This window comes from Pavona decussata, unplaced genomic scaffold, assembly GCF_977016875.1.
Source record: "Pavona decussata unplaced genomic scaffold, jaPavDecu1.1 SCAFFOLD_53, whole genome shotgun sequence".
Lineage (NCBI taxonomy): Eukaryota > Metazoa > Cnidaria > Anthozoa > Scleractinia > Agariciidae > Pavona > Pavona decussata.
In genome coordinates, this window is record NW_028145475.1 from 1256748 (window position 1) to 1282994 (window position 26247).

The 26247-nt window shown below is 42.3% G+C and overlaps 1 protein-coding gene across 1 annotated transcript; it reads right to left on the reverse strand.

Annotated features, from left to right (window-relative positions):
* Positions 1-4756: 4756 nt before the first annotated feature.
* On the reverse strand, positions 4757-26106 carry LOC146480356 (cleavage and polyadenylation specificity factor subunit 2-like). Its single transcript, XM_085109519.1, has 20 exons — positions 25857-26106; positions 24945-25104; positions 24122-24227; positions 18018-18147; positions 17410-17525; positions 16586-16674; positions 16354-16452; positions 15491-15558; positions 14613-14835; positions 13926-14029; positions 13415-13502; positions 12651-12751; positions 11896-11953; positions 11317-11365; positions 11143-11200; positions 10513-10600; positions 9483-9623; positions 8481-8720; positions 5912-6046; positions 4757-5266 (listed from the first exon to the last, which is right to left on the reverse strand). Exons 1-20 carry the CDS (start codon positions 26003-26005, stop codon positions 5174-5176), a joined length of 2295 nt encoding a protein of 764 aa, XP_084965645.1. The 5' UTR covers positions 26006-26106; the 3' UTR covers positions 4757-5173.
* Positions 26107-26247: the final 141 nt, after the last annotated feature.

The following is a 26247-nucleotide window of genomic DNA, read 5'->3' on the forward strand; positions in this document are numbered from 1 at the left end:
CTGTGGTGTTATTTATTATGCTGTAAACGGTAGCTCTATATTTCAAATCTGTGGATTCAATCGTAACGCGTCACCATTAAAATCAAAGCCACTAAGCAGTACTTTCCTTTGCTTCTGTTTGGTATGCTGTACAAGGTGCTTCTAATTTCTGTAAGTGTGACAATTCAAATCCAAGCTACTGAGCAGTTCTTTCCTCTGGTGCTGTTTATTATGTTGTACAAGGGTGGTTCTTACTTTTTAGTTTTTGGTAAGAATCCTAAAGTCTGGGCTCTCACAAAAGATGAGTAGCTTCTCGCGGTGTGGTGCTATCTAAATTACTATATCAAGGTTTTGAGTCTGTGTATAAAATCCTAAAGTGGTGTTGTTTATTTTTCAATACAGGGTGGTCGAACGTTTGGCTCTGTGTATGAAATTCTAATGTGTGACTATTCAGGTGACAGATACTGCTGAGCAGTATTTCCATGTTAATGTTCTGCTGCTTATGATGCTCCACTTCTTGGTTCTAACTTTTAAGTCTGTGGATGAAATCATCCTAGGGTGTGACCAATCAAATGAAAGCTACTGAGCAGTCTGTGAACTGAAATTCTTTCTTGCGACTGAAGTCCATTAGATGATTGCGTTTGTTTGGCGCGTTTCAAAAGGTAGCTGTCCCTACTAGTATGCATTACTAAATTCGAAATTCGACTGTCTCAGACCAGGAGAAAGCTAGTCTGATAAATACGCCGAATTTTGTCCGATTACTGACAACTGCATGAGTATACCCAACTAGACCTTCTTATAAAGGAAGCCATAAATCCCTAGGTTCAGTCGTTCAAAGCATGATTACAACTAATCTAGGATTATTAAAATTCGCAGCCTAAATTCCTCTCCCTTCTTTATTTGCTGGGTTGCTTAAAGCTTAAATTTGCAATGCAGAATGCTTCTTATTCAACTTTGAATAACCTCAAACTTAAATGTTGGTGAGCGAATAAAGCAAAAAAAACTAGCATATTAAGCGATAACCCTAGATTGGCATTAATCGACTTTCGAACAACTGAACTTTGGACCGTAGCGAGTTACACAAATTTTACGCCGGAAGTGACCATTTTCGCCAAACTTTTAATCCGGCCAAAATCCCAGTATAACGTTATTGTTTATGTTACGCTACGCGGGCGATAGATGTGATGTAATTCGTCTCTAAATGTTGAGTCTATTAAGCTAGAGTAGTCAACGATTAACCTTGACCCAAAGAAACGCAAGCAGTCCTCCGTTCGCATTCTGCAGTCCAATCCACCCATACACTCCTCCTCTCCTTTGACACTTTGACAATTTGCATTAGCTGTTGATATTGCCTTGACAAAAAAAAATTGAAGTCGCAAGTTGATAGTTCAGCTGGATTCATCATTTCATTTTTTTTTTTTATTTAAAACAAACTACAAAACACATACCAGAGGCACTACTTAATGCTTGGCTAAGTTCATCCTGGAGGAATTTTGCATCTGTAGTGTAAAAGCAGCCGTCGTAAAGAACATTAGATGCTTCTCAATTAACTCACCTTTATAGCTTCCTCCAAATAGATCACCACGATGTTGTCGGTCTCTCTAACTTCCGTGTGGGCTTAGTCGTCGTCGCCACCATCATCATCATCATCATCATCATCATCATCATCATCATCATCATCATCATCATCATCATCATCATCATCATCATCATCATCATCATCTATCTGGAAAGAAAATTACAGCAATGCGAGGAACTGTCCAACTGATGGTAGTTTTATTGTCCTCATCCGTCTAACTTATAGTTCTACAGGTTGGCTAAAACTGTTTGGTTGCAGTATTGTACCATTTAACTGGTCAAGACAAGGTCGGGCTGTAGTGTGTATGAAGCAGAAATGGAAGGTGCGGAGGGGAATGGGGTGAAGCGAAGTTAAATTAACCGATTCGGTTAAAATTATGGACGCTTTTACTATCCAAACTGGCTACAGAGCCCCTGGGTCCAGTATTCAGTAGGCACATACAGCTCAGATCATATCAGGGCCTTTATGTGCCACTAGTATGAAGGAGATAGGTAACATGTAACAAGAGTGTAGGGGTAACACAATCGTAGGTCAGTTTGTATGCAACAGAAACATCCTATAGTTACGTATCCCTTAGCCACGAAACAAGCTCTCAACATTTGTACGTTTCTTTTTTGTGGATATTCTAAAAACAAATTAGAAGGTAACCATGAAGGATTTTGATTTTTCTTACCCGCAACAAAGGTTCATTCTCAGTCAGGATTGTTGTCCTCTATGTAATTAGACGAGCATGAGTAGATATCTGCCTGTAAAGATAAGAATTTAACAGTGTTAAGACGTGTCGTGGTAGTTCTGTTTTCCTGCTCGAAATCAGCGTTTTGAACATGTTAACGTTCAGTTATAGCTTGAACGGGCAAATTACAAGTTGGCTTAGATAACAGATTTAAAATCCTAAAGTGTGATCGCTCAAATGAAAGGTCATAAGTATGAAAGGTATGGGGCAGTCTTTTCCTCTAATACTGTTTATTGTGTTGTATAAGGTGGCCCTAGATTTCAAATCTGTGAAATAAAATCACGTTAGACCATGAACTTTAGTTGTTCACTTCATCCGGACTGAGCAGTACTTCCCCGTGGTGATGTTTATGACATAGCTGTACAAGATGGTGCTAATGTTAGATTCTGTAAATGACATTCTAACGTGTGACCATTCAATGAAAACTACTGAGAAGTACTTTTTTCGTCATGCTATTCATTATTCTCTACAAGATGGCTCCGGCTGAGTTTGTGGATGAAGTCCTACAGTGTGACTATTCAGATGAAAGCTACTGAGGAATACTTTCCTATGTATCAGGTACTGTATATCATGCTGTACAGAGTGGTACAAAGTACAACGACCTTTAGTTGGAATAGCTATTGCAAAGTTCTTTTCATCACTGGTTACACTTAAATGTAAATCGAACACTACTCGGAGAAGACATTCTTGACAAAATGGTGGATAATAATGTTGATTAAATACCTTCGGTGCAATAAATGCTGATTTCCGCGTCAACTGTCCAGCCTCGCGGTGTTTGCACGCGTCGGTCGAAGTCAAGCTTGGTCATGGTGTATGCAAAACGAAAGTCTGATATACATATTAGTCAGACCATTCCATGGCATAAACTTGGCGAATATTTTGTCTGGGAAATAACTGTAAGAACGTATTTCGGCTTCACCGTTGTTCGTCCTGCTGTAACGTTCCTCGTGGTAATAGGTGAGAGAAAAAGACGAATAATTTAGCATAATCTACTATTCAAATGCACGAATACCCTCCACTTCGAATTTCGCAGTGCCTTTCCTTTAAAATGCAAATTCCAAAGATACTACAAAGGGAACAAAAGAAAAGTAAATGCGATCTGTGGAACCCTGGAGCAACTCCTTACTCGTATTAAGGATAAAATCTAAAGCCCAGTCAACATTATCATTTGGGATAATAGCTTCATTTGTGCAAGATTTACCCGATTTTCTGACAATTTATACGTAAAACTAACAATTTGTGTCCAAAACTAGCGAAGTTTTAGGATATCCCCCGAGGTTTTGGAACGTGTTTGCTGTTTGTTACGCTGTGAAGGTTGGTCTAACGTAGTTGTATGGAGATTGACATGAGAGTTACTAATCATTACCCAAGCGCTATTTCTTTATCTGTGCAGGATGGTACAAAAACTGTTACTTATGACGTTCAAACCCTGTGGTGCTAGTGTTCAAATGAAAGCTATTTTACATCAATCAATGTTTTCCTGTGCGCCGCTTTGTTGTTCTTTTACCAGGTGGATCGTAACCCGTTCTTGTTATACCTCCTTCCTCTTTGATGAGCAGAGTGGATCATTAATCAGTAAGATTGCGCCTCTTCACGACTAAGATTAACTACCTTATGTCGCTTGGTTATCTTTCCTTCACCGCTTATGGCTCTTTCCTCGCAGTCCAAGAGCCCAAAAAAAAGTACATATCATCAGATTTTCAGTGAGAAATCAGGTTTTGGAAGCCAACACATTTAACATTTTTATAATTTATTCAAGCAAATAAGATTTCGTATTTAGTTTATATGGTACAAGGCTCGTGATGAAGATATTTACAAAACAAACTAAACATGCTGTTGCTACATCGCAATAAAAATATCGTTAATAAAATATAGCAGTACTTGATACGCTCTGCAATCGGTTCAAAAAGTGTCCACTATGCTCGTAACCAATCAGAACTAAGGAACCGTTCAGCCAATCAGGTGCAGAAGTAGTGACGTCTCACGTGACATTTTATGCACTTTTCTCTGACTGTTCATTTCCATCTGGGTTCAGATTGGTGTATTAGATAGTGGTGATGTTCTTTGCATTAGGAATCACGTTCTTCGCTACTAGATCCTACTACAACACCATAATGGTGAAAGAAACTATTATCATAACCTCCACGGTTACCATCACCGCCACCACTACCACCACTCATCGTCATCGCCATCAACAGTAGCAGCAGCAGCAGCAGCAGCAGCAGCAGCAGAAGCACCACCACCACCTTCGCATTTCACTATTATTTCGTCATGGCCACGTTCATCACCAGCACCACCGCTGCCGCCATCATCATCGTCATCATCATCATCATCTTACCACCATCACCCTCAGCCTCGTCATGGCCATCACCATCCTCACCGTCATCGCCACAGCTATATCCAAGGGATATAGGGGTAAGGCAATTTTTCCGTTGGGGAATTTTTCTATCAAGGTGAAAGGGTACTGTAATCACCACCGACAGCAACAGAAGCAGCTGCACCACTAACACTTTTGTTCACTACCATTTCGTCCTATCTCTTGGTGATACAAAACGAGAAGAAAACAATGCTATTTTTGACGGTTCAGTATGTCTTTCGTCTCAGCATTTGAAGGTAAGGCATGGCTTAACTGCTTGATATGTAACCATGATGATTTGTTGCTTGGCGTCAAACGCGTCTTGTCATCACAAACACGCTAGACTACAATCCCGACAGCTTCTTCTCAGATCACTAACATGACTTCATGACATCCTTGGACAAAAAAACGTCATTCCTCTTGAATAAAACCATTCCCTCTTACAACGATATCCAGTGAACGTCTTCCTTTCAAGTGTACAGCACACCACAGCTCTTAGTAGCTTCGTATCACCCAGAAGCTTCCTTTACACCACAGCGTACTGCTCATACAAAAGTTCCCGGATCTTGTAGTAGTCATCGCACACGGCTCCTTCCAGGCCTACGCGGCCGGTCTCGTTCTGAAATTAACGGGTGGAGGTAACGTCAATTTTTATGTCAATCACCTTATAACGTGACAGTCGACCATATTACCAACTGAAGTTCTCGAATTTTTTGATGCGGTCCTCAATTGAGGGCGGTGATTTTTTCGGGGACGATGCTTGTTAAAACTAACATTCAAAACTTAAAAGGTTTGGAAGTGAACTTAGTTATCATAAAATTTGGTGAACTAATTTTTTGACGCATTTATACGGTAAGTTCACAACTTAGCTTAGCTTAGAGAAATTAGATCCTGTTCACAGTTGGGACGTAAAGGGTTAAACGTTTCTGTTTGCGCGCACTCGAAACATTTTTTGTTTCCAAGGGGTTGTAGTATAACGCATGTTTCCCCGTTTGCACACCCAAGAAACGTGGGTAAACAATCTTCGTTGGAACCTTAAGCGCCATTTTTAAATTCCGAAATGCTTCGATTAAGTGCTACATTGTTTTTGAGGAGTGCGGCGCTTATTCGAGGACTCAGCTTATTAGCATTCTTACTCCTGTGATCGGCGCCTAATCGGGGGAAGCTGTTTTTCGGGTAAACGTGGTACATTGTTCTCAAACATCGCGAACGTCCTCAAATCGAAGGGTCATGGCGACTTTACTATTAACAAATCTTTTCTTACCCTTCTAACTGCAACGACATTGTTACAGATCAGTACACCTCCAGCAAATTCCGCTTGAATTCCAGCCTTGTTCAACACTTGCTTAAAATCCGACAGGCGTGGTTCGTTTATGTAAACCGAGGTGTGTCCGGTGATCTGGGGAGAGAGAACAAGCGCATCAACAGCCGCCGGCAGCCATTTGTTACCCGCCATACCGTGGACACAGCGAACTCAAACTTAATGAGCGCCAAAGGACCATAAAACCTGAGAGAAGTAGACGCGGGAGGATCTCAATAGCGTCCAATTAGCGTCCATTTATATCATTACCAGTACGATTTACACTAAAACTCTACACTTTCAGGCGTGTTCACTCCGAAATGTCCGCTTTGCTTCACCCTTGTCCTCAGTACTAGCAATGAGGGTAGCTATCACAAAGCTACTAACACGGTGACTGTTTATTTAGGTTGAGAAAATAATTATTCCCGTCGGCAAACTCAACTGCTTGATTTGAATAACGCATTTCGCATTCTAAACGGTTTGGCGGGGCGTCACACCCCAATAAGTGAAAGCAAAGTAAGAGCGTTAATTTAAAACCTGCGCGCGCGCGTTCGAATTCACGCGCGAGCTGCAAAATATGACGCAACAGACAAAATAACGACTCAGGAAAGAAAAACGTTTGTCCTTCACAGTTTGATTGTCGCATCCCTGTTTATTCAGTGTGCAATCCTTTGCGTGGTGAAGCTGGCGTTCAGCGCGAGTTGCATTTGTTGGGATAGAGACGGATCATTTGTAGCCTTTATACAAGCTAGGATGTTCATCAGTGATCAACGCAAGAAAAAAAAAATCAGGCTCAAAGCAGAGGACAAAAACAAGAGTCAACGTTTGAACTGGGGAGACGCAAAACGCGACGCGTCCGATGATTGGAGAACTTGTTTTCAAGGAACCTTATTCTTTGAAGTTCATTGGGTGCTTTACGTGTTCATTCTGGGAGCGCGAAGACTGATGCGACTGATGCTAACGAATTTCGAGTGGTAAACGGTAGAAGGGATTAGATATGAAACCACAACAATTGCACTGCGCGCAAATAAGACAGTTTGTTAGTAAGGTCAACATAGTCTCCAAAGAAACGTCGAAACAAACTGGTTGCAGTACATAAGCGCGACAAGAATGCAACATCTTCAAGTGCCGGTGAAATGACGAAAACGAGCACATCTAAAGAGAGCTGTTCATCTGATTCGCTCTGAAGAAGGGCTAACGCTCAAAAGGTCAGCACTCGAACCTCTTTAGGGTTGCCAAATTACCTTATCAACTCTGTCGATAAACAAAACATTCGTTTCTACTCCCCACCGACGCAGCACCAGAATTTCTTTGGAAACGAACCCTCTTATTCATTCTCACACTGCCAAGCTAGTGGGATTACATCAACTTGAGTCATCTGTGGATCCTGTTTATGATGTTCCTTATGTCTCTGATCCTGACCTCGGATGATGAGTACAATACTGAATATGATCTGCATCGGACTCATCGTCTGATGTCAGGTGTATAAAATGAACAACATGCTCTGGCCGGCAATTGCAAAGGATCAAAAAAGTTTGTTCAGTTGCGACTGTTATCTTTCGTTAGCTGGTAAGGTAAGTTCGAGTTAGCTCGCTTATTTGTAGTCTGTCTACAGCCGTTCCATCATTTGTCTTAACACTTAATTAAGTACGCGAGAAAAGCGAATGAACCATTGAAGCCAGCGCAAGAGACGTTTCACCCCCCCTCCCCCTTTTGGCATTCCCGCTCACTCAAACTCCGGAGGCGTTTGTTTCTTAAGTTTGCGGGAGCAAGTTTTACAAATTAATGTTTTGCATTATCTGTAGAACTTGTTCAGGCAAACAATCAGAAAGTTTGTTCAGTTGCCACTATGTTATTCGTCGTTAGTCGGTAAGGTAAGTTCATGTTAGCCAACTTGTTTGTTGCCTTTCTACAGCTGCTGTCATTTCTTTTAAACACTGAATTAGTACGCGAAAAAAGCGAATGAATTATTGAAGCCAGCGATCGAGACCTATATATCTTCTACCACCCCACCCCTTTGGTATGCACGCTCATTCAAACTCCGATAGCGCTTATTTTTAAGGCCCGTTTACACCTGCGATTCTTGCATTTCTTGTTGCCTTTCAGAGCAATTTTTCGCGTTCAAGGCAGCCACTTCAAATCGCACGTATAAACCAGCTGCAATTTCAGTGCGATTTGAGCGTGATCTTGTTGTACGAAGTTTTCTGAGAAACCCTACAAGTTTGCATCAAGTTTCAAACATGTTCGAAACCCCTGCGATATCGTAGCGACAAATCGCACTCAAATCGCCGCAGGGGTTTTAAACTGCAACTTGAGCGCGACAAAAGTTGCACTAAAAAAGTGCGATAAAACTTTCACGTGACAAAACTCGCACGTGTAAACCAGGCATTTAAGTGCCCTCGTCTTGACAATCGTATGAGAAAATAGCAGATCTGTGAACAGCCCATTGCAGCAAACAGCAAATTGCAGCTAATGTACTCTAGGTTGGTTTTGTGCCACCCATCAATTGCACAAGAATGCGTGACAGCCTTACCTGTGACAACTGAAGCTGTTCCAACACAGGTACCGTGTCCACTGGTTCCTCCTTGCCACTCTGATCAGTTTCCATTTTCTCATGGCCTTCCTCCTCGTCACGCAACTCTCCATCTTCTAAAACCAGCCCCACGTGTGACTCGGAAGCGTTCATGTGTAGCTGTCCGTCCACCCACGCAAGCTCTGCGTCACGTGCGCGAGAAAACTGCAACGAGCTCACCAGCGCATCACGCAACTTGACCTATAGGGTAACAGATTTGTGAACAATATGGAGTTTATGCAAGACTGAGCTGCCTGTATACATAAAAATGTTCCCCTAAGAATTAGAGCCAAGCAATGAGGGTCAGCTTGCGTCGGAAAATCAGCTCGATCTTTTGATTTATTTTATCCATATCTTCTTTTTCATAGCTGTTTTCAACCGACATTCACCAATTTGAAATTGTGACCGCTTCGGTGAAGTCAACTGATTAAAATATACTGTGCAGTCAACACCTTTCAGTCTCATTTCCAGCAGCTATGAAAATAACTAAATTATCCACGTGTTGTCACGTGTTGATTGGTGGAAATTAGGTCTTCCAAAATAGTTTCCCGCCTTCCAGTATCGTTTTGTGAACTAATTTAGATTTTAGAGTGTTTAACACAGATAGCGAATCAGAGAATTAACTCATCAGTGAAAGATAAAGTGCTGAGGTGAATCCATGAAATTCGCACCGAGAGTTAGCCTTAGGAAGGAACGATAGTAAAGTCCACACAACATAAGGAAAAAATTTGTCCGGATTACACCAACCGTTGCTCTAATTTGGATTTTAGCCGACTTATTATCTTGAAGCGCTTCGGTCTTGAAAGCAAACCATACGCCTCCATTTCACTGTGGGCTAAGGCGCTGGCGTCATTAATCAACTGAATGAACTCTACTTGACTACTAACATTGCAAAATAGGGAAGCCAGTGATTCAAGGCTTTCTGCTTTCTGCTGTAGATTGTGTGCCATGCTTTTGTCTTACCTGGTAAATATATCTTTCTCCAGTAGAGTCCACTGTATCGCCGGATCGTGGAGTAAATACTTGATTCACCTGAATGCTGCTGTTCTGTCGACAGTACTCGGCCAGGTGCTCCGTAGCTTCCTGGACACCGTGCACCAAAATCTGAAAAGCAAGAGGGTTTTTAGATCTCGAACCTGTCTGTAAGTTACAAGATTTTTAACGTTGAATGGCAATGCGATCTATAACTTTACCTCTTAGAAGACCGGTGTCAGAAGAGGTGCATTTTTTTCATCACGATTCTCCACGTTCTGTATCGTATCTGTATCATTTCCCTCCCGGACGACAAAAGTTGGTCCTTAAGCCTGACATACTTCTAGTGCTTCTAACTACTTCTTCCAAACACCTCGAACTTGGTTTAAAAAACTCGGCTGCGCCTCGTTTTTTCAAACCCTCCTTAAGGACGGTGGCTACTAATAAGAAAGTAATTTTGTGGGGCTTATGACTATGCGGGGTAAGCAGATCTTAGCAATGGCTATTGAAATCCAAAAAGAAAATGGGAGGGGGGGGGGGGGTTAACCACGCTTTTTTTTTTTTAGACATAATGAAGCAACAATTATTCTAAAAAAAAAATCAGTAAAATGCAAAGCAGTGCATGGCGTTTTTTTTTTTTTTTTTCCAAATTGAAGCTTTATTATCTCTGAAAAATCCATGGTTACCCCCGATTTTCTTTTTGGATACCAAGAGCACTTGCTAAGTTCTGCTTTCTCTGCATAGTTTTGAACCACGCAAAAATATTCCTGTATTAGTAGTCACCACCCATAGGAAACCCGAGTATCTCGAGATGCGCAGAATGTATGCGCATTGACAAATGTTGGCACCGTCCTTAATCGGGCGTCGAACAGCTGGGCCCTGATGTTTTGAACATGAGGCCAAATCCCAACCTTAACTTTATAAATTAAACACGGTAGGTCACCTAACTTTAAAAGCTTGAAGTCAACAAGAAAATAAATCTTCCTAGAAACGAATGAATAGACGAATTGAATTAACTTACCAGGTTCCTTGGATTCACGAGTGAAAGAATCCTCTTGATGGACTCGCCATCTGACCTTCCTTCAAAGTCAATATGCAACAACGAACATCTGTAAATAGAAACAAGACCACTGGGATTAGGAACAACAAAGACAAATGAAATGAGAGAGATGCGATCTGAAGAACTAGGCTAAACTCCTGTTCAGACTTTATGCTCCGATCCGTTTCTCGGGCAGACGCACTAGTCTGAACGTGGTTTTTTTTTTGGTTCCCGAGCAAATATCTCGGCACCGTGCCCGGGCACGGGCACTACCTCACAGGGTAGTACTCGGGCACCGTTCCTGGGCATGGGCACTGGTCTGAACAGGATTTTGTCAGTTCGTAAGATTTTCCCTCATGCCTCTCAACGATACATTGATTAAACAAAATGGCGGGTGCTAAATTGACGAACGAGAACTCGATTGCTCCTTGGGCACCAAGGAGTCTGAACAAGGTCTTTCTCAGGGCCATGACACGAGCACTTAGTTTGAACAGGCCTACGCGACTTTGACCGGAACCATGCCTCTGGCACCCAAGTAAATGCCACTGCTCTGTACCAAGACATTACAGAATTTTCAACATTCGTCACGAATAGAGGTAACTAATATCTCACCTGATGTTGAGCTGTTTTCTCTCCACTACGCACTTTGTTGGCACTTTTGACATTTCTCCTGAAAACAGAAATATCAACACATGAAGATTTGATCAAGCACATAAAAAAATTCTGTCTCATACACTTTAAATGGCTATTGAAGATCAGGCACTGCTGTCTGACTGACTGACTAACCTTGTCCAGTGATAGCTTCTGTTTCTGTAGCCTCCTTTTTACTTTGCTCCTGTGGAAAATGAGGTGAAAATGCACAACATTTCGGAAAAAGGTTTGTCATAGGTGTGTGGAGTAAACAGAGGACTGAAGAAAGGAATTGTAAACAAGAGGCTAAGGCTAGCCATTACTTGTGTCGTACATCTAATACAAAGACTATTTACAAAGTCTCATACAGCTTGGACTAACTGTGGAGTTTGGGTTACCTGTGGAAATTTGCGACACAGTGCAAAAAAGATTCGAACGCAGGACATCTCTAGACTTGTGGCCTCACAGCGCAAGCAAAAAGGAGTGCTAATGGTGGGGTTATTAGAGACTTGTAGAGGTTAAAGATAGAAAGTAACGGGGATAGTTGAGTGTAAATGGGTTATTGGATCGGGGGATTCCATTAAATTTATAGTTAAATAGTAACTTGTGTCTGTTACATAAGTGAGCAGTGAATTCATGGAGGAGAGGGAAGGAATAACGGAGAGAGGGGACAAGTCAGGTGTAACAGTGAATGCAGAGGGAGGGAGGGAGGGGGGGGGGGGTTAAATTGCTCACCACTTTAGCCTTTTCTTCCTCTGCTGCTGCCAACTCTCTGATCATAAAATCCTCTGGTCTGAAAAAAAAAATACAAAATACAAAATAGATAAAAAGGAAACTAACACTAAACAAATTGTAAAAGAAATAAGAAAAGTATTTCAACGGTAAAAGATAAATAAGCCAAATTGTTGGCACCAGGCATGTTGGTTAGAGTATTGATACGTTGTAAGAATAAATTACTCTTCCCAGTTCTCTTGCCACTAAGTTCCCCTAATCTTGACAAGACAAAGTACCATAAAACCATAAAATTGCGTTGTCTGCAAAGCAAGCGTTTCCATTGGGTTTTGTTTTTTTTTTTTTTTTTTTGGCTTTTGACTGCATGGATATTTGAACGAGAAGAAGGAACGTAGATGGTGGCCTCTCCACTTCCCCTTCCTCATTTTTTTCGCTCTCATCCCAATTCCCGTGCGTTTCAAAAAGCGAAACATGCACAAACTCTTGCTAGGTAGGTAAAAAATTGTGTGAACAAAGTCCACCATGCAATTAATTCTTCAACTTACATGTACAACTAATTTAACTTTGCAGACATTGAAAACTAAAAGGTACTAAAAGAAGGTACCATCAAAATTATGTCAGTAAAACGTCTGAACATAAACTGTTTATGAGATGTTGCCACCCAGGTGAAAGAAACATTCTTTTTTAGCATCTGTAACCACAGTTGAATTTCCCAGATTCAAACAGCCATATATTGCAGACGTTAAGTGTCAACACACCTGATGAACTCTCCATAATCGTCCCATTTGATCTTCTCTTCATGACAAGGGAACATTGGATAGGATCTGGCCTGTTTGAAAAAGCTGCTTTTACGACCACCCTGAAAAGAGAAAGAAAGTGAAATTTTTAAAAAGACTACCTACAGTATTGCTCAAATGTAGCCTGCCAGTCTTGACTCAATCCTCAAAACTAGATTCTCAAAACTCAAACATCCAGACATTTAAGTTTGGAGATCTGAGAACCGAGAAACAAGGAGTGCTCAAATATGCAAATAATAATTAAGACAAGTTTGAGAAAATGATTTATTTTTCAAAGAAACAACAATAGCTGTTTGCATGCAAAGTTGAAGTACTGGTACAGTACTTTGCATTGACCCTCAACACAAGTACTTTATAACATAATTCAATGTATTTACAGTGTGCATGAAACATAAATGACATCTAAAACTTTTATCTCAGTTTGTAATAAATTGTACAAAATTAAGGTTTAAACATTTAACCTTAAATATACAACATGGTGCATAAAATGCATGTCATTACTTGGTAAATTTCAGGGCTGTCATTAAGTTTCTAGCCACATGTTGGTTTCACCTGCACACCTGTAACAGTCTTGTTATTTTCCGAGTAAAATGAACATCCATGTACGACCATCAAGATCACCCATACAACCAAGGTTTTTTCATGTTTTTTTTTTGCCATAACAGGCTCTTAATGACAGCTTTGAATTTAAGGCATGTAGTTTTTAATATAATCCTACTTGGTACCTTTTCATCCGCCATCATAAGATCATGCCTGACTCCTCCTTCTAAATCTTCATCACTGTCACTGTCACTCTCCTCTGCCGTCAAATGACTGAAACACAAAAAAAATGAACAACCAAAATAACAATTGAAATAATTTATGTTTGATGTAAATATGTACTTTTAACAGTGAAAAGGAAATATAATTATGATGGAAAATATCCATGTTTACTGTTCTTATATGGAGGAATGTGCCACAGCCTGTCTAAGAGAAAAACCAACTTACCAGGGACCCAGTTGGAGCATTTATACAATGTATTCGCATCAATATTAACTTTTTCCACAATATTTAAATGTTGCAATATGTCTGCAGCAGCTATCAAAAAATATAAATATACATTGGCCAAATAAAATTTCTGAAGACTAATGTCAGTATGGAGTGAAAAGACACTGGAAAGGAGCAGGCTTGTACAAATTATTTTTTGATTTCCTTTTTTTTTTAAATTAATACAGCATTTTTGTTTTGAAAACGCACCTCCTGTCAGTTGTTTCAGTTACTTGTCGAGTCTTCTCTTTTTCCTTTTCTACTTCCAGGTATCTATCAAGTTCTTCACCCTCCAGCTTTACTCTTGTTTTCACCTACACACAATGACAACACGTTCAATCGGGAATGATGTGTAAGAAAGGGATGTGTGAGCAATGGTTCCATTCAGTTGTACAGGGGGAAAGCTACAAAATGCTGCAAAATTACATGAAAGGCTTAAATGAAAAACTGGCGTTTAAAATTTGTAAGAAAACAGTCATAGCATTGTTCTTGGCATGATGCCAAGAATTCAATCTCGTACCCAGAGTCCTCAGGCCCTTTGGCCAGTGGTTGGTCGCCAGGAGAGACTCTGGGGTACTTTTCAAATTCTCCAGAGTCTCTCCTGGTGACCAACTGCTGACCAAAGAGCCTGAGGACTCTGGGTACAAGATTGGTAAGAATTAAGAAGGCCTCAGTTTGTGTTAGCTGCCTCTTCTGAAAACACAACCGGTGGCCTTAATAATTCCTCCTATGATGCTCAACCTAGTCTAACACAATGTTAGGTACATGTACTGTGCAATACACATGAGGGGTAGTAATGCTAAATTTGATGACAGCATCACGTTTGATGGGTTAACCAACTAAGTTTGATGTGCTACATCCAATAGACCACCCACAGGATGTTATCCTACAGCATACCTCTATATCTGCTGTCTTCTGCTGTAAGTTGTCAATCAAGCTACGAGCCAGTGTGCCGGGCGTGGGCCGGCAGGTAAACACTACAGTATTTTTGGGTTCCTCTGCCCACTTGATGAAGAGTTCCCTTGAAAAGCCACATGTCAGGTCTGCCACTGATGCTAGCACTACCTTTGGTTCAGGAATTTTGGCAAGATCAGCAAGGCTGTGGCATAACGCACAATATCTGTAGGATAGAATAATAAATTATTGTAGCGTAGAGTTTTGAGGATTGCAACACTGAAAGAACAGCACACAAATGTTAATCTGGTTGCTTTATATGTGGTATTAGATAGCCAGAGAAAACCCCCTTTTCTTTGAGATTATGCTTGAGAAATGTATGTGCATTTAAAGCAGTATAGTATAGTTCAGTATTAACCCCAAATTCTCTGACTAGTGATAAAACATTGTTACCCACATGCACTACAGGACCATCCAGGGTTCTAATGTAGAGCTATATTGCTATTTTCCAGCACTGCACTGTGGTGCTACCTCAATGGAAAAATAAAAAAAAAAATTGTTGCATCAACTTAGTTGATGAGGTAATTTGGACGCCATAAAGCAATTCAAAACTGAGCACTACCTTCATCAAAGTGAATCTAACAAGCAATCAAAACTTCAATCATTAGAGTGGTTTGAATTTCTTTGCAGTAACTAAATGAAAGTACTTTTTCAAGCCAGTTTAATAATGCAACCAAATTTTCCCCCAAAAATATGGAACTCATAAAGGGAGTTTGTAAGTACAGTCAGTGTAAGTATAGTTTGGTAAGGATATTATGGCTCACATGGGCCCGCATGCTCACACCATTAACATACATTGAAGTTACATGACATCTACAAACCTAAATTGATAAGGGTTCATTCTACCAATTTCAAATGACTTCATAACTTTATCACTCATCCATTCCACCTAAAAGAGAATAGAAAACTTGTCAATTTAATTGTGACAATTCTTCCAAAACACTTCTTTCAGAATTTTATGTGCATTTTATTCCTTAGATGTTGCATAAACAATGTAAGCAATAATCGTTGTGAGGTAATTAGTGAAATTTAATTGCTTCTGCGGCTGATAAGATCAACAATTTTTTTTAGTAGTTGCCATAATTTCTGCAAGAAATATGCCTCCATAAAAAAGAAAATAATTTTTGTCATAGGATAACTTGTAGCATCATTGAATAAAATAAACAAATTATATCACGGAAAGTGTTATCGGCTTTGGCCACGCTGCACCGTGACTATGAGCCTTATCTTTTCTTCCTCCTTCCACTTATTCACTAAGTGCATGTTGACAGGGATTCCTGCCTTGCTGTTCAGATGACTCTACGGACATGCTTTCTTGAGACCCATTAGAGAATGAGAATACTGCATACAGCTGTACTTGGAATGGCATTTTGGAATGGCTCCAATTTTAACTATTCTCATTTCAGAATGTTAAAATGTTATCCCATGCTATTCTAGTCAATCTGCTACATGTATTTGGGGCAGAATGAAGTTAAGAACAGACTGAATTAGTTTTCATGCCAATTTCATAATGGTCATTTTTTTTTTAATAATTTATATTCCAACAATTCTAATCAGTCCTTACCTATTCTGTTCAATCTCATTCCATAAGGAACAAAAACAGAAAAAAAAAAAAACATTGAAAAAACATAGAAAATTTGTCAAAGAATCTAAGGTAAGATTCATCATAACATAAGTTCCCTACCTGTGACTTAGCAAATTCCACTACATTGTAGCTGACATTGTTAAGCATTGCAAGAGAATACGCTGATAATCCTGAATCAGCATTGCGCCATAACTGATCCTATAAAGAATACAAGAATGAAATGTTTAGAATCCTTGCAGGCCTTGGTTTGAATACAATCAAAAAACAGAAATAAAGTAAAATATAGATAGAATATAAAGTAATGGCTGTGTCTTCATGTAAATGTACTTACCAGTAATTGTGATAACTCTAAAACTCGTCCAGCTGTGTCCACTACTATTAAAACATTTCCATCCCTTCTGGTTGTGTTCAAGATTTCAGCTAAAAAAATGGAACAAAAGCGATGGAAGGGTAATTTACATGTAATAACACAACTGACAAGGCATTCAGCAACAAATGCTAGAGTCATTACTTGCAGATAAAGAAACACTAAGAGGAAATGTGAAGCCACAAGAACATTAGACTAGGATGAGGCCAGGGGCAACCTCATTTGCAGGGTCTTTTAGCTCCCCACCCAGGGGGGAGTGAGGGTCCCTCTGGGGCGGGAAGATGAAAGACCCTGCGAACAAGGTTGGGGCCAGCTCCTGCCATCATGCCCTGGGCCTTGTTGTTCAAAAGACAATTAATGCTAATCCATGATTATAAATAAACAGAGGTTTTCATCTTGCTCATTATAAATGTTTTTAAAAGCCAATTTAAAGCTAGTTAAGTAAAGAAAAGTCTACGTCTAAAACTGATGAACAAAAAATTAAAAATGTTTTTGAAGAGTCTTCATTGATTAGTAATTAAACGTGAATCAGAGTTCATGTTAACCCAGGATTTACTTAATCCGGCTTTCAGAACAACTTGGCCCTGGTCCTCGTGACTAGTCATGGTAGCTTCATTGGTATATAGTGAGCCAGCTTGCTGTGCAATATCTGGCAACATAGACTAAAGTTGCTTGTCCAGGAAAACAACACAACAGCAAAGAACAAGATTGAATCACGACTTTCAACATGAACACCTACACTTATTAAAAGTACTAAGCACATAAATTTTACGTCCCCTGTCACTTACTCATAAGTTGTGTATCCCTTTCTCTCCGTCTGGCTTGCACATTCAGAGCATTAAAACTGTCTGTTATGAGCAGAGATGGCCTGCTAAGAGTTTCCAATACTGCTCCATTCAGATGTCTAAAACAAAAATATTGATCATAAAATAGCCATAAGGTTGCTCCTTTTAGTAACAGCTGTTTTAGAAAATTTACACGTAATTTATAAACACTGAACTATAGTAAGCATCTTACAGCTACAGCAATATAATGAGAATGTCAAAAAACAATAGGATTTAATGGGGATTGAGTAGGTGCATTATAAAACTAATCTTCCGTCCTCAGAAAAAACAACGTGAAATGACCGAATTCAAGGTTTTGTGGAGCATATTTCAAGTGCACAGTGGGAAATTTTTCATTCTCTTTCTTACCTATAGCTTGAATACCCTATCTACCATTTCTGTTCCTGGATAGTTTGGCCACATTATAAAAGTTGAAAAAAGTGTGTAGTGCAAGAAGTGTGAATTTAAATTTCAGGCGACGTTTTCATTGGTATTCCCATCATGGATGCTTAATGGTCCCTATTAGATGTACTGGTTTACTTAATTTACATTTTTATAGTGCCCTGACCCACCTTTCCTTCTTGTGATTATAGTCCACAGCATAAATAATATCTTCTTCTCCATCCTTAACAATTTTCCACATTGTTCCACCAATCATGTGCCCAGCAGCATAAGGGGTTATCGTCAGACCATGGCCCTTACCTTTGTAAAGCAATATTACAATCAGTGAGCGGGGATAGAAATAATAATGATGTGGTATGACTGGTGGTATCATGCCATGAGCAATTATTGCTCTTGATATGGTACAACCAGTCATACCACACCACCCAGGTATGACCAGAACATTCATTCAGCCAAAGTATTTAATTGCCAAAGAAGTGGCAGCCATGGACAGCTGTTCCTTCTTTGTTAGGACCCATCAGCATGGCATACTTGTAACCATACAAAGAGCAAACCTCACAAGTTACCACTTATCATCTAATTGAAGGTTGTTTTAAACCTCTGCTCTATACGAGGTTATTCCATGTTGACAAGTGTGAGATGCACGAATTAAATGTCTGCGTGTTCAGATTTTGCCCAGATAAATCCTTTAGCAACTCATTAACCCGAGATTACAATGTACTTCTTGAGTTACCTGATATTTTTGTTCTTTTATTTTAATATTCCCTTCTTCTTTGAGCTCACCCGGAATGTCTCAAAAGCTACCTGTGAGTCCTCAAATTTTTAACAATTAATGTAAATTGTTTTAGTGAATAAAGTTGTTGTTTTTGTTTGATAGGGTTAAATGTAATTTAACTTAGTTAACGACTTGGAGCAAGTTTGCTCCGTGGTGGCGTGGCATAGCGAGGCGTTAGCGTTTATTGGCGTATAGTTTGAGCACGGGTAGCACATTAGCGTTTGGGCATTTGTTGTTACATTAGTGTTTGGGGCCTGGTTCAGGTCTGCAGGCAGTTGCGTGGCCAGCGGTATTCTCTTGCAGTTTAGGCGTGCTCCTTTGCACGTGCTCGGAAATTTACTCTACTCAGCGTTTTTCGTGGCGTGGCTAGTTTATCGCGTTTTGTTGGGCTTTTGTTTCGTTTTTCTTCGAGGTTTTTGCTCTAAAAGCGTTGCCTTAGCGGTCAGCCTTCGATTTATTCTCTACAAGGGCGGTTTGACTGTCAGTGCTCGTTTTTTGGTGAGTGTTCGGACGCGTTTTGTTGCTCGCATCGTGTTGGCGTGTGTTGTTGTTCATTCATTGCTCGGCTCGCATGGCTCATCCGCGCTCAACTTACAACAGTTTGTCGGCGGGTGTAATTCTGTCTACATGCACTTCTTCACCTTCTTCTTCTGCTGCTAGCGTGGTAGTTTCGGCGGCTTCGGCGGGAACGTCCTCGTCGTTCTCCAATGACATCGCGTCCGCTATCGCCCAAGCGTTCAGTAACTCCCTTCCAACCATCATCGCGGCGATCCGGGATAATGCAGCTCCTGTATCGAGCGTTCCTTTAGTTGTCACGTCCACCGTTTGTTCAACTCCTGCTACGGTCGTTGCAGGCTCGATGGCTGCCGCTTCAGGTACGTGGACGTTGCCGGCATTTGTATCTACCTTCCCGTCCGTGTCAGCCACCACCGGCTCTAACTCGGCTCGGCCTGTGCTGTCTTTTGCTTCACCGTTGACGGCCACTCATGTTGCCAGCTCGTCTTCCAGTCTCGGCAGTTTGCTTTTCCCACCGTCTGTGGACAAAGCATTTGTGGTTGGACCAGGACACGCCCCAATTCCCACTAAACTTGTGGCGAAGATTACGAGCGGTCAGTTCGTAGATTTAGCGGACTTGTTGTCAGCAAATCTGCGGACGGCAGAGCACGAGCCGCAAACCTTTTTGGACGGCAAGTTGGTGGTCTCTAAAAAGCGCCGGGCGGTTGAAATACAGGACATATTGACCTGGACCGAGGCCTTCACTATTTTTCAGATGGTGATGTGTGCGACCAATCCCCATCGTTGGCCAGACCTCACTAAATATAAATTGCTCATCATACAAACGGCTCGGCAATCAACGAGTAGAGCTTGGATGGAGTATGATCTTGCTTTTCGCAAGGATGCTGCAGCAACTGGGGCATCTGACTGGTCGAAGATGAATTTGGATTTGTATAATTTTCACTTGCGGTCGCCAGCACCCATCGCCAACCCCCAGTCTTCTACTTCCCCACCCGTTACCGTGTCAGCAAGCCGGGGCTACAACTCCCAACCCCCTTACTGCATCTCGTGGAACAACGGGCAATGCCGCTGGCCTTTCGGGGAATGCCGTTATCGCCACATTTGCAGTTCATGTAACAGCGACCACCCCAGGGTTAGCTGCCCCTTTCACCCCCCAGGGGCTGGTCGCTCACGTTCCCCTTCCCTTGCCAAGGGGGGGCGGTACTGAGAAGATTACAAGTCCTCCTACTTCTGGTGTACATAGTGTAAATAATCTTGTTCCTGTTGCTCCAGACCAGCACCGTGGCTTTTGTGGCTCAGTGGCTGTGCCTTCTTCGGATTCAACTGGTTTATCCGGAAGTTTGGTTCCTGTTCATTCGTTTTCTCCATTAGTTCCAGTACATTTGGTGTCCCCGTTGCAGTTATCCCAGTTTCAGGCAGAGTTGTGTGACTATCCAGATCAGACGGCAGCAGACTATGTTCTTACCGGTCTCCGTGAGGGCTTCCACATTGGCTTTGAGACCTCATCAGTCACCCTGCGGTCAGCCTCTTCTAACATGCGATCTGCCCTTGTCCACCCATCCGTCATAGATGCTTACCTTGAGACAGAGGTTTCACATGGAAGAGTTGCTGGCCCATTTACATCGCCTCCTTTTCCTGACTTGCACATCAGTCGTTTTGGAGTCATCCCGAAAAGCAACCAGCCGGGTAAATGGCGTCTCATCTTGGATCTCTCTTCACCAGAGGGCCACAGCGTTAATGACGGCATTCCAAAACCCCCCTTTTCAGTTCAGTATGTCACGGTTGACTCCTTTATAGAAGGCATTATGGCCAGGGGCCGAGGAACTCTTATGGCCAAGTTCGATGTGGCGAGCGCCTATCGCAATGTGGCTATTCATCCCCAGGATCGTCCGCTCTTAGGAATGGTTTGGCGTGGCAAATACTACGTTGACATGGCTCTCCCATTTGGTCTGCGTTCAGCACCCTACATCTTCACTGCTATTGCAGACCTGGTTCAGTGGATGCTGACTCAAAACTATGGAGTTGACTTCCTTCGCCATTACTTGGATGATTTTTTGACCTTAGGTCCTCCGGCTTCCCCAGTCTGTTACAACAACTTACAGGCGTGTATCCAGTTGTGCTCTAAGTTAGGCCTCCCCCTTCACCCTGAGAAGCTGGAGGGTCCCTCTACTTGCCTCTCCATCCTTGGTATTGAGCTAGACTCCACCACAATGCAGGCCCGTCTCCCAGCGGAGAAAAGAGAGAGGATCATTGCCCTGCTGGGTACTTGGTCGGGTAAGCGGTTCTGTAAGCGGCGGGAGCTGGAGTCCCTTATTGGCCACCTTCACCATGCATGTAAGATAGCTCCTCAGGGAAGGACATTTCTCCGACGCATGATTAACTTACTGTGTACTTTCAGGCGCGATGACCATCCCATTAGACTGAACCAGGAGTTTCATCGGGACTTGACATGGTGGCAGGAACTGTTCCAAAGCTGGGAGGGTCTCAGTTTCTTCCTTATGCCTTCGTGGGCCCCCCTTCCAGATTTCCAAGTGTCGTCAGATGCTGCAGGCTCTCTGGGCTATGGAGCTATCTTTAACAACCAGTGGTTCTTTGGTGCATGGTCAGCTTCACAGCAGCCCCTCTCAATTGCATACAAGGAACTGTTCCCCATTGTTGTGGCGGCGTACTTGTGGGGACCTGGGTGGGCGTCACGGCGGGTCGAGTTTTTATGCGACAACGAGTCTGTGGTGGCTGTTCTGTCTTCTGGTACCTCCAGAGACCCTGACTTAATGGTTTTGTTGCGTTACTTAGCATTGTTGGCAGTGCGCCATTCATTTTCCTTTACTGCATCTTCAATTCGTCGTAAATCTAACCCAGTTGCGGATGCTCTTTCCCGTTTCCAGTTTCAGCGATTCAGGCACCTGGCCCCACAAGCCGAGCAGTCTCCGATGACAGTCCCCCATGCTCTACTGGAGGCGTTGCACGTCATGTGACGGAGAGATGCCAATTTTTCCTCTACCAGGGTCTGGCCCCGTCGACACGTCGGGTATACTTGTCCGCCCAGCGTCGCTACTTCGATTTCTGCCGTCAGGATGGCCAGCTGAGTCCAGATGGTGCTCTTTTGCCAGCTGATGAACAATCGCTCATGCGTTTTGCTTCTTTTTTGGCTGACAGCCTACACCACTCGTCCATTAAAGTGTACCTCAGTGCAGTGCGGTCCCTTCACATTGACAATGGCCTACCTGATCCCCTGATTAACTGTCTGCAGCTACAGCGGCTGTTAAGGGGCATTAAGCGTGTGCAAGGTTCATCTACCACTAAGCGCCTTCCCATCACTATTGACCTCTTAAAGGTCATCCAGCGATCCTTGGACCTGAATTCCCGGGACCATGTTATGCTCTGGGCGGCGTGTTGCCTCGGTTTTTTCGGTTTCCTACGAGCTGGTGAGTTTACCACAAATTCTTCATTTGACCCTAGTATCCATTTGACAGTTGGCGATGTGCAAGCGGATTCCTTGGTGGACCCAACATGTTTTAAAGTTCATATCAAGTGCTCGAAGACAGACCCCTTTCGCGTAGGCTGTGACATTTATGTGGGTCGGGGCAACAGCCTTGTCTGCCCAGTGCTGGCCCTTGGTAATTTTGTGGCTCTGCGTGGCCCATCTCCAGGGCCCCTGTTCTGCTATGCGGATGGCCGTCCGTTAACTCGGCAGCAGCTATCATCCACGGTGCAGGCTATTTTACACTCTGCTGGTTATTCAGGCTCTTACTCAGGCCACAGCTTCCGAATTGGTGCAGCTACCACAGCTGCTGCACGGGGAATCCCTGATCACCTTATTAAGACTTTAGGCTGATGGTCTAGTGATGCCTATCAACTCTATATCCGCACACCAGTTGGCTCTCTTACCCAGGTCTCCAGTGAGTTGGCATAGCAGGTGGGGCTTGTGCGTCTCTTCACTTGGGGTTGGGTGCCTCAGGTCTGGTCCCTTGGGGGGCTGTGTCTCCTTGGCCACGAGCCCCCAATTGCTCCGGGCTGTCCCAACCCGAGGTCCTTCGGCATGGCGGGCGGGGCTCGTGGCTGGGTTGTGGGTAGGGCAGGCTTATGGGGTGTTCTACCTACCTGGGTTTGGGTTGGCGGTACCAGCCCCTGGCTCCTGGGCACCCAACCTCCATTTGCGACATAGGCGTTAAATAGGGTTAAATGTAATTTAACTTAGTTAACGACTTGGAGCAAGTTTGCTCCGTGGTGGCGTGGCATAGCGAGGCGTTAGCGTTTATTGGCGTATAGTTTGAGCACGGGTAGCACATTAGCGTTTGGGCATTTGTTGTTACATTAGTGTTTGGGGCCTGGTTCAGGTCTGCAGGCAGTTGCGTGGCCAGCGGTATTCTCTTGCAGTTTAGGCGTGCTCCTTTGCACGTGCTCGGAAATTTACTCTACTCAGCGTTTTTCGTGGCGTGGCTAGTTTATCGCGTTTTGTTGGGCTTTTGTTTCCCTCCCTTCCCTCCCAGTAGTGTTACCTTGTTATTGTTGGGGATTGGTGTTGGGGGTTGGTTAGGGTTAGGGTTAGTTCGTTGTCTTATGTACTTATTATTTTTCCACTGAGCTTTTTGTCTCAGTGTGACGGGTGCTAGGGTTGGGGCTGGGTTGCGGGCGGGGCTCGTGGCTGGGTTGTGGGTAGGGCAGGCTTATGGGGTGTTCTACCTACCTGGGTTTGGGTTGGCGGTACCAGCCCCTGGCTCCTGGGCACCCAACCTCCATTTGCGACATAGGCGTTAATGCAAATTACTGTACATATAGCAAGGTTTGATTATTTTGACTGAAGACATACAGTATCAACACTGTAGCTGGACTATTCAAAGAACATTTTTATACCAAAACAATGTTCAGTTTATAATAGCCTTCAAACATTTGAATTGATGAGCTACGTGTATCAGCAAAGTTGCCATAAGACACAAGATCAACCTGTTCATGCAGTAATAATATTGAAGTCACAAATCTTACCTTTCAAGCTGACATTTTGAGAGTACTTGAGCTGAATGATTTTATCAAAAGCAGCATCTACATCATCCAGACTGAAAACTTCAAACTCTTCATAGTTTTGATGAGACTGAAATAAGAGAAAAAGCTGTTTATTACACTTGCTAAATTTGAAACTACTACTTCATAAAGAGAAGGATTGCTAATGTTATGCTGGGTTACCATTAGAAATAAGCTATGCCATTTTTCACTGTGAAAACAACCAAGATACTGTCATAATGTTTTGCTGTGTGCAATAAAACCTCTTTAAGCAGCAAATACCCACATTTTGATTTTGATTTTGACCTTCTGCTTAGGAGAAATGTCTGCCTGTGGGAGAATGCAATGCAATGCATGTGGGTGGTATCCTGACCGAGTGCCCTCTTAGGGCAGGTGCCTATCAAGGGGAGTTGTTTATAAGCACAGTTTGACTTAACTGCAAGATGTCCAGTAGAGCAAAAAACAAAAACATTAATTTTTGAACTAATTTCTTATGGCTGTAACAGTCATTTGGGACATCATCATACTCCTGACCAAACCCTACTTAATGCTGTTTCATGCACATTATACACTGTAAAACATTCAGACTTTTGGCATTGGTGTACGTACAGTATGAATGTGTGGTCTTCAAACAAAAGGTCTGGAGCAAGTGTATAAACAAAGAGTGGTTCATGCGCTTGTGAAGTTCGCACACAAAGCATGTGAGGATCCATGCTTGCAAAAGTTCTCACCTTTCAACACTACATTTGTGAATTCTATTTAAAATGAAAGATATGACAGTGATAATAACATACGCAGAAACACAAACCTGGTACAAATCATACATGAACATCTGCCCCATCTTGTACACAGGAATAGTGGCATATACTGGACAGTGTAGACCACACTTGCCAACTAAATATGGTAACGCACCCATGTGGTATATATCAGGGAATGTGAGGAGTACAGCATCTATCTGGTGTATGTGTCTGAGGAAAGAATATTAATGGTTTTACAACGAAAGAAACTACTTCATCGTGATCAGGAAAACCGCATTTGCATTACTTTCAACACACAATTTACATATGCAACTACAAAACAGGGGGGGGGGGGGGGTCTTGGGAATATTACTGAAAGGGAGGGATGAAGGCCTTTTGGGGGTTTGAAAAAGTTTTGGGAGTGAAAGATTTTGGTAAGGACCTTTTTGAATTTGATTAAAAAAAGCAAAACCCAGGGTTATCATTTTTATGACAGAAAAGAGACCCTTTTTGGTTACGTTCGGGACATTTGGACTCTTTTGTGTTCAGCTTTAGTCTAACAGGACTTTTTTTTGGAGGCAGGGGGTCTACAAATTTGGCCTCAATAACACCTCCCCATCACTAATATAACTGAGTAGGCTCCCCCCCCCCCCCCCCCACCTCACCCCTGGGCCTGAAATACTGTAGAAGCCTATTCAGTAATTAATTTTGTCAACACAACGAGTAGTCTTTAAAATGTCACAAAAAATAAGTCTCATTCCCATGTTTAATACAGTAGATAAGAATGGTTCCTTTGGTATTTGTATGCTGCGTTCTATAAAGAATTCAGAGAAAGGTAAAATGAAGGGTGGTCGGGTATTCGAAAATCGCATTTGACTATATATTTCGGCCACCATTTTGGACAGTGAGCTATTAATTTCGGGCCTATAACGCCTGCTGAATAAAAACCGAAAAAACGTTTCAATCTCCATGACTTAACTCACTTTTTCACCGGCTCGATGATATCCGCACTGAACGTCTCGTTCCAACCGCAGTCTAGAAGGAATCTAAATTCGTCGACTTGTAGCAAATAACACAGCGGCCCCTCATCATACGCTCCGGAAAGAACCGTCAACTTAATTATGGACGTCATCTCTCTGGTTTAGGTTCTCTCCGAAAAATCAGCTAAGTTAAAAGAAGAAAAGACAAGCAGACATTTTCCACTCATGCTGCCGCCGCCATCTTGTTTTTTCCCATAAGTCATTGTGGCACTGACTGTTTGTATAGCAACCTCGTCCCCAGGGCAATCCGCGTGAGCGAAGACTTTCCCTCTTGCTTTAAAAAAGGCGCAGATAAAAAATGCCCGCATTATATTATAAATCGTATTCATATATT

What these genes read in the sequence shown, in the direction of transcription:
- LOC146480356 (XM_085109519.1), bottom strand. Translation starts at nt 26,005, where the DNA reads ATGACGTCCATAATTAAGTTGACGGTTCTTTCCGGAGCGTATGATGAG. An exon ending in TCATGTATGATTTGTACCAG is followed by an intron (nt 24,228 to 24,944) that starts GTTTGTGTTTCT and finishes CTCTTATTTCAG; the next exon opens with TCTCATCAAAACTATGAAGA. An exon ending in AAGGGATACACAACTTATGA is followed by an intron (nt 16,675 to 17,409) that starts GTAAGTGACAGG and finishes CCATTTTTTTAG; the next exon opens with CTGAAATCTTGAACACAACC.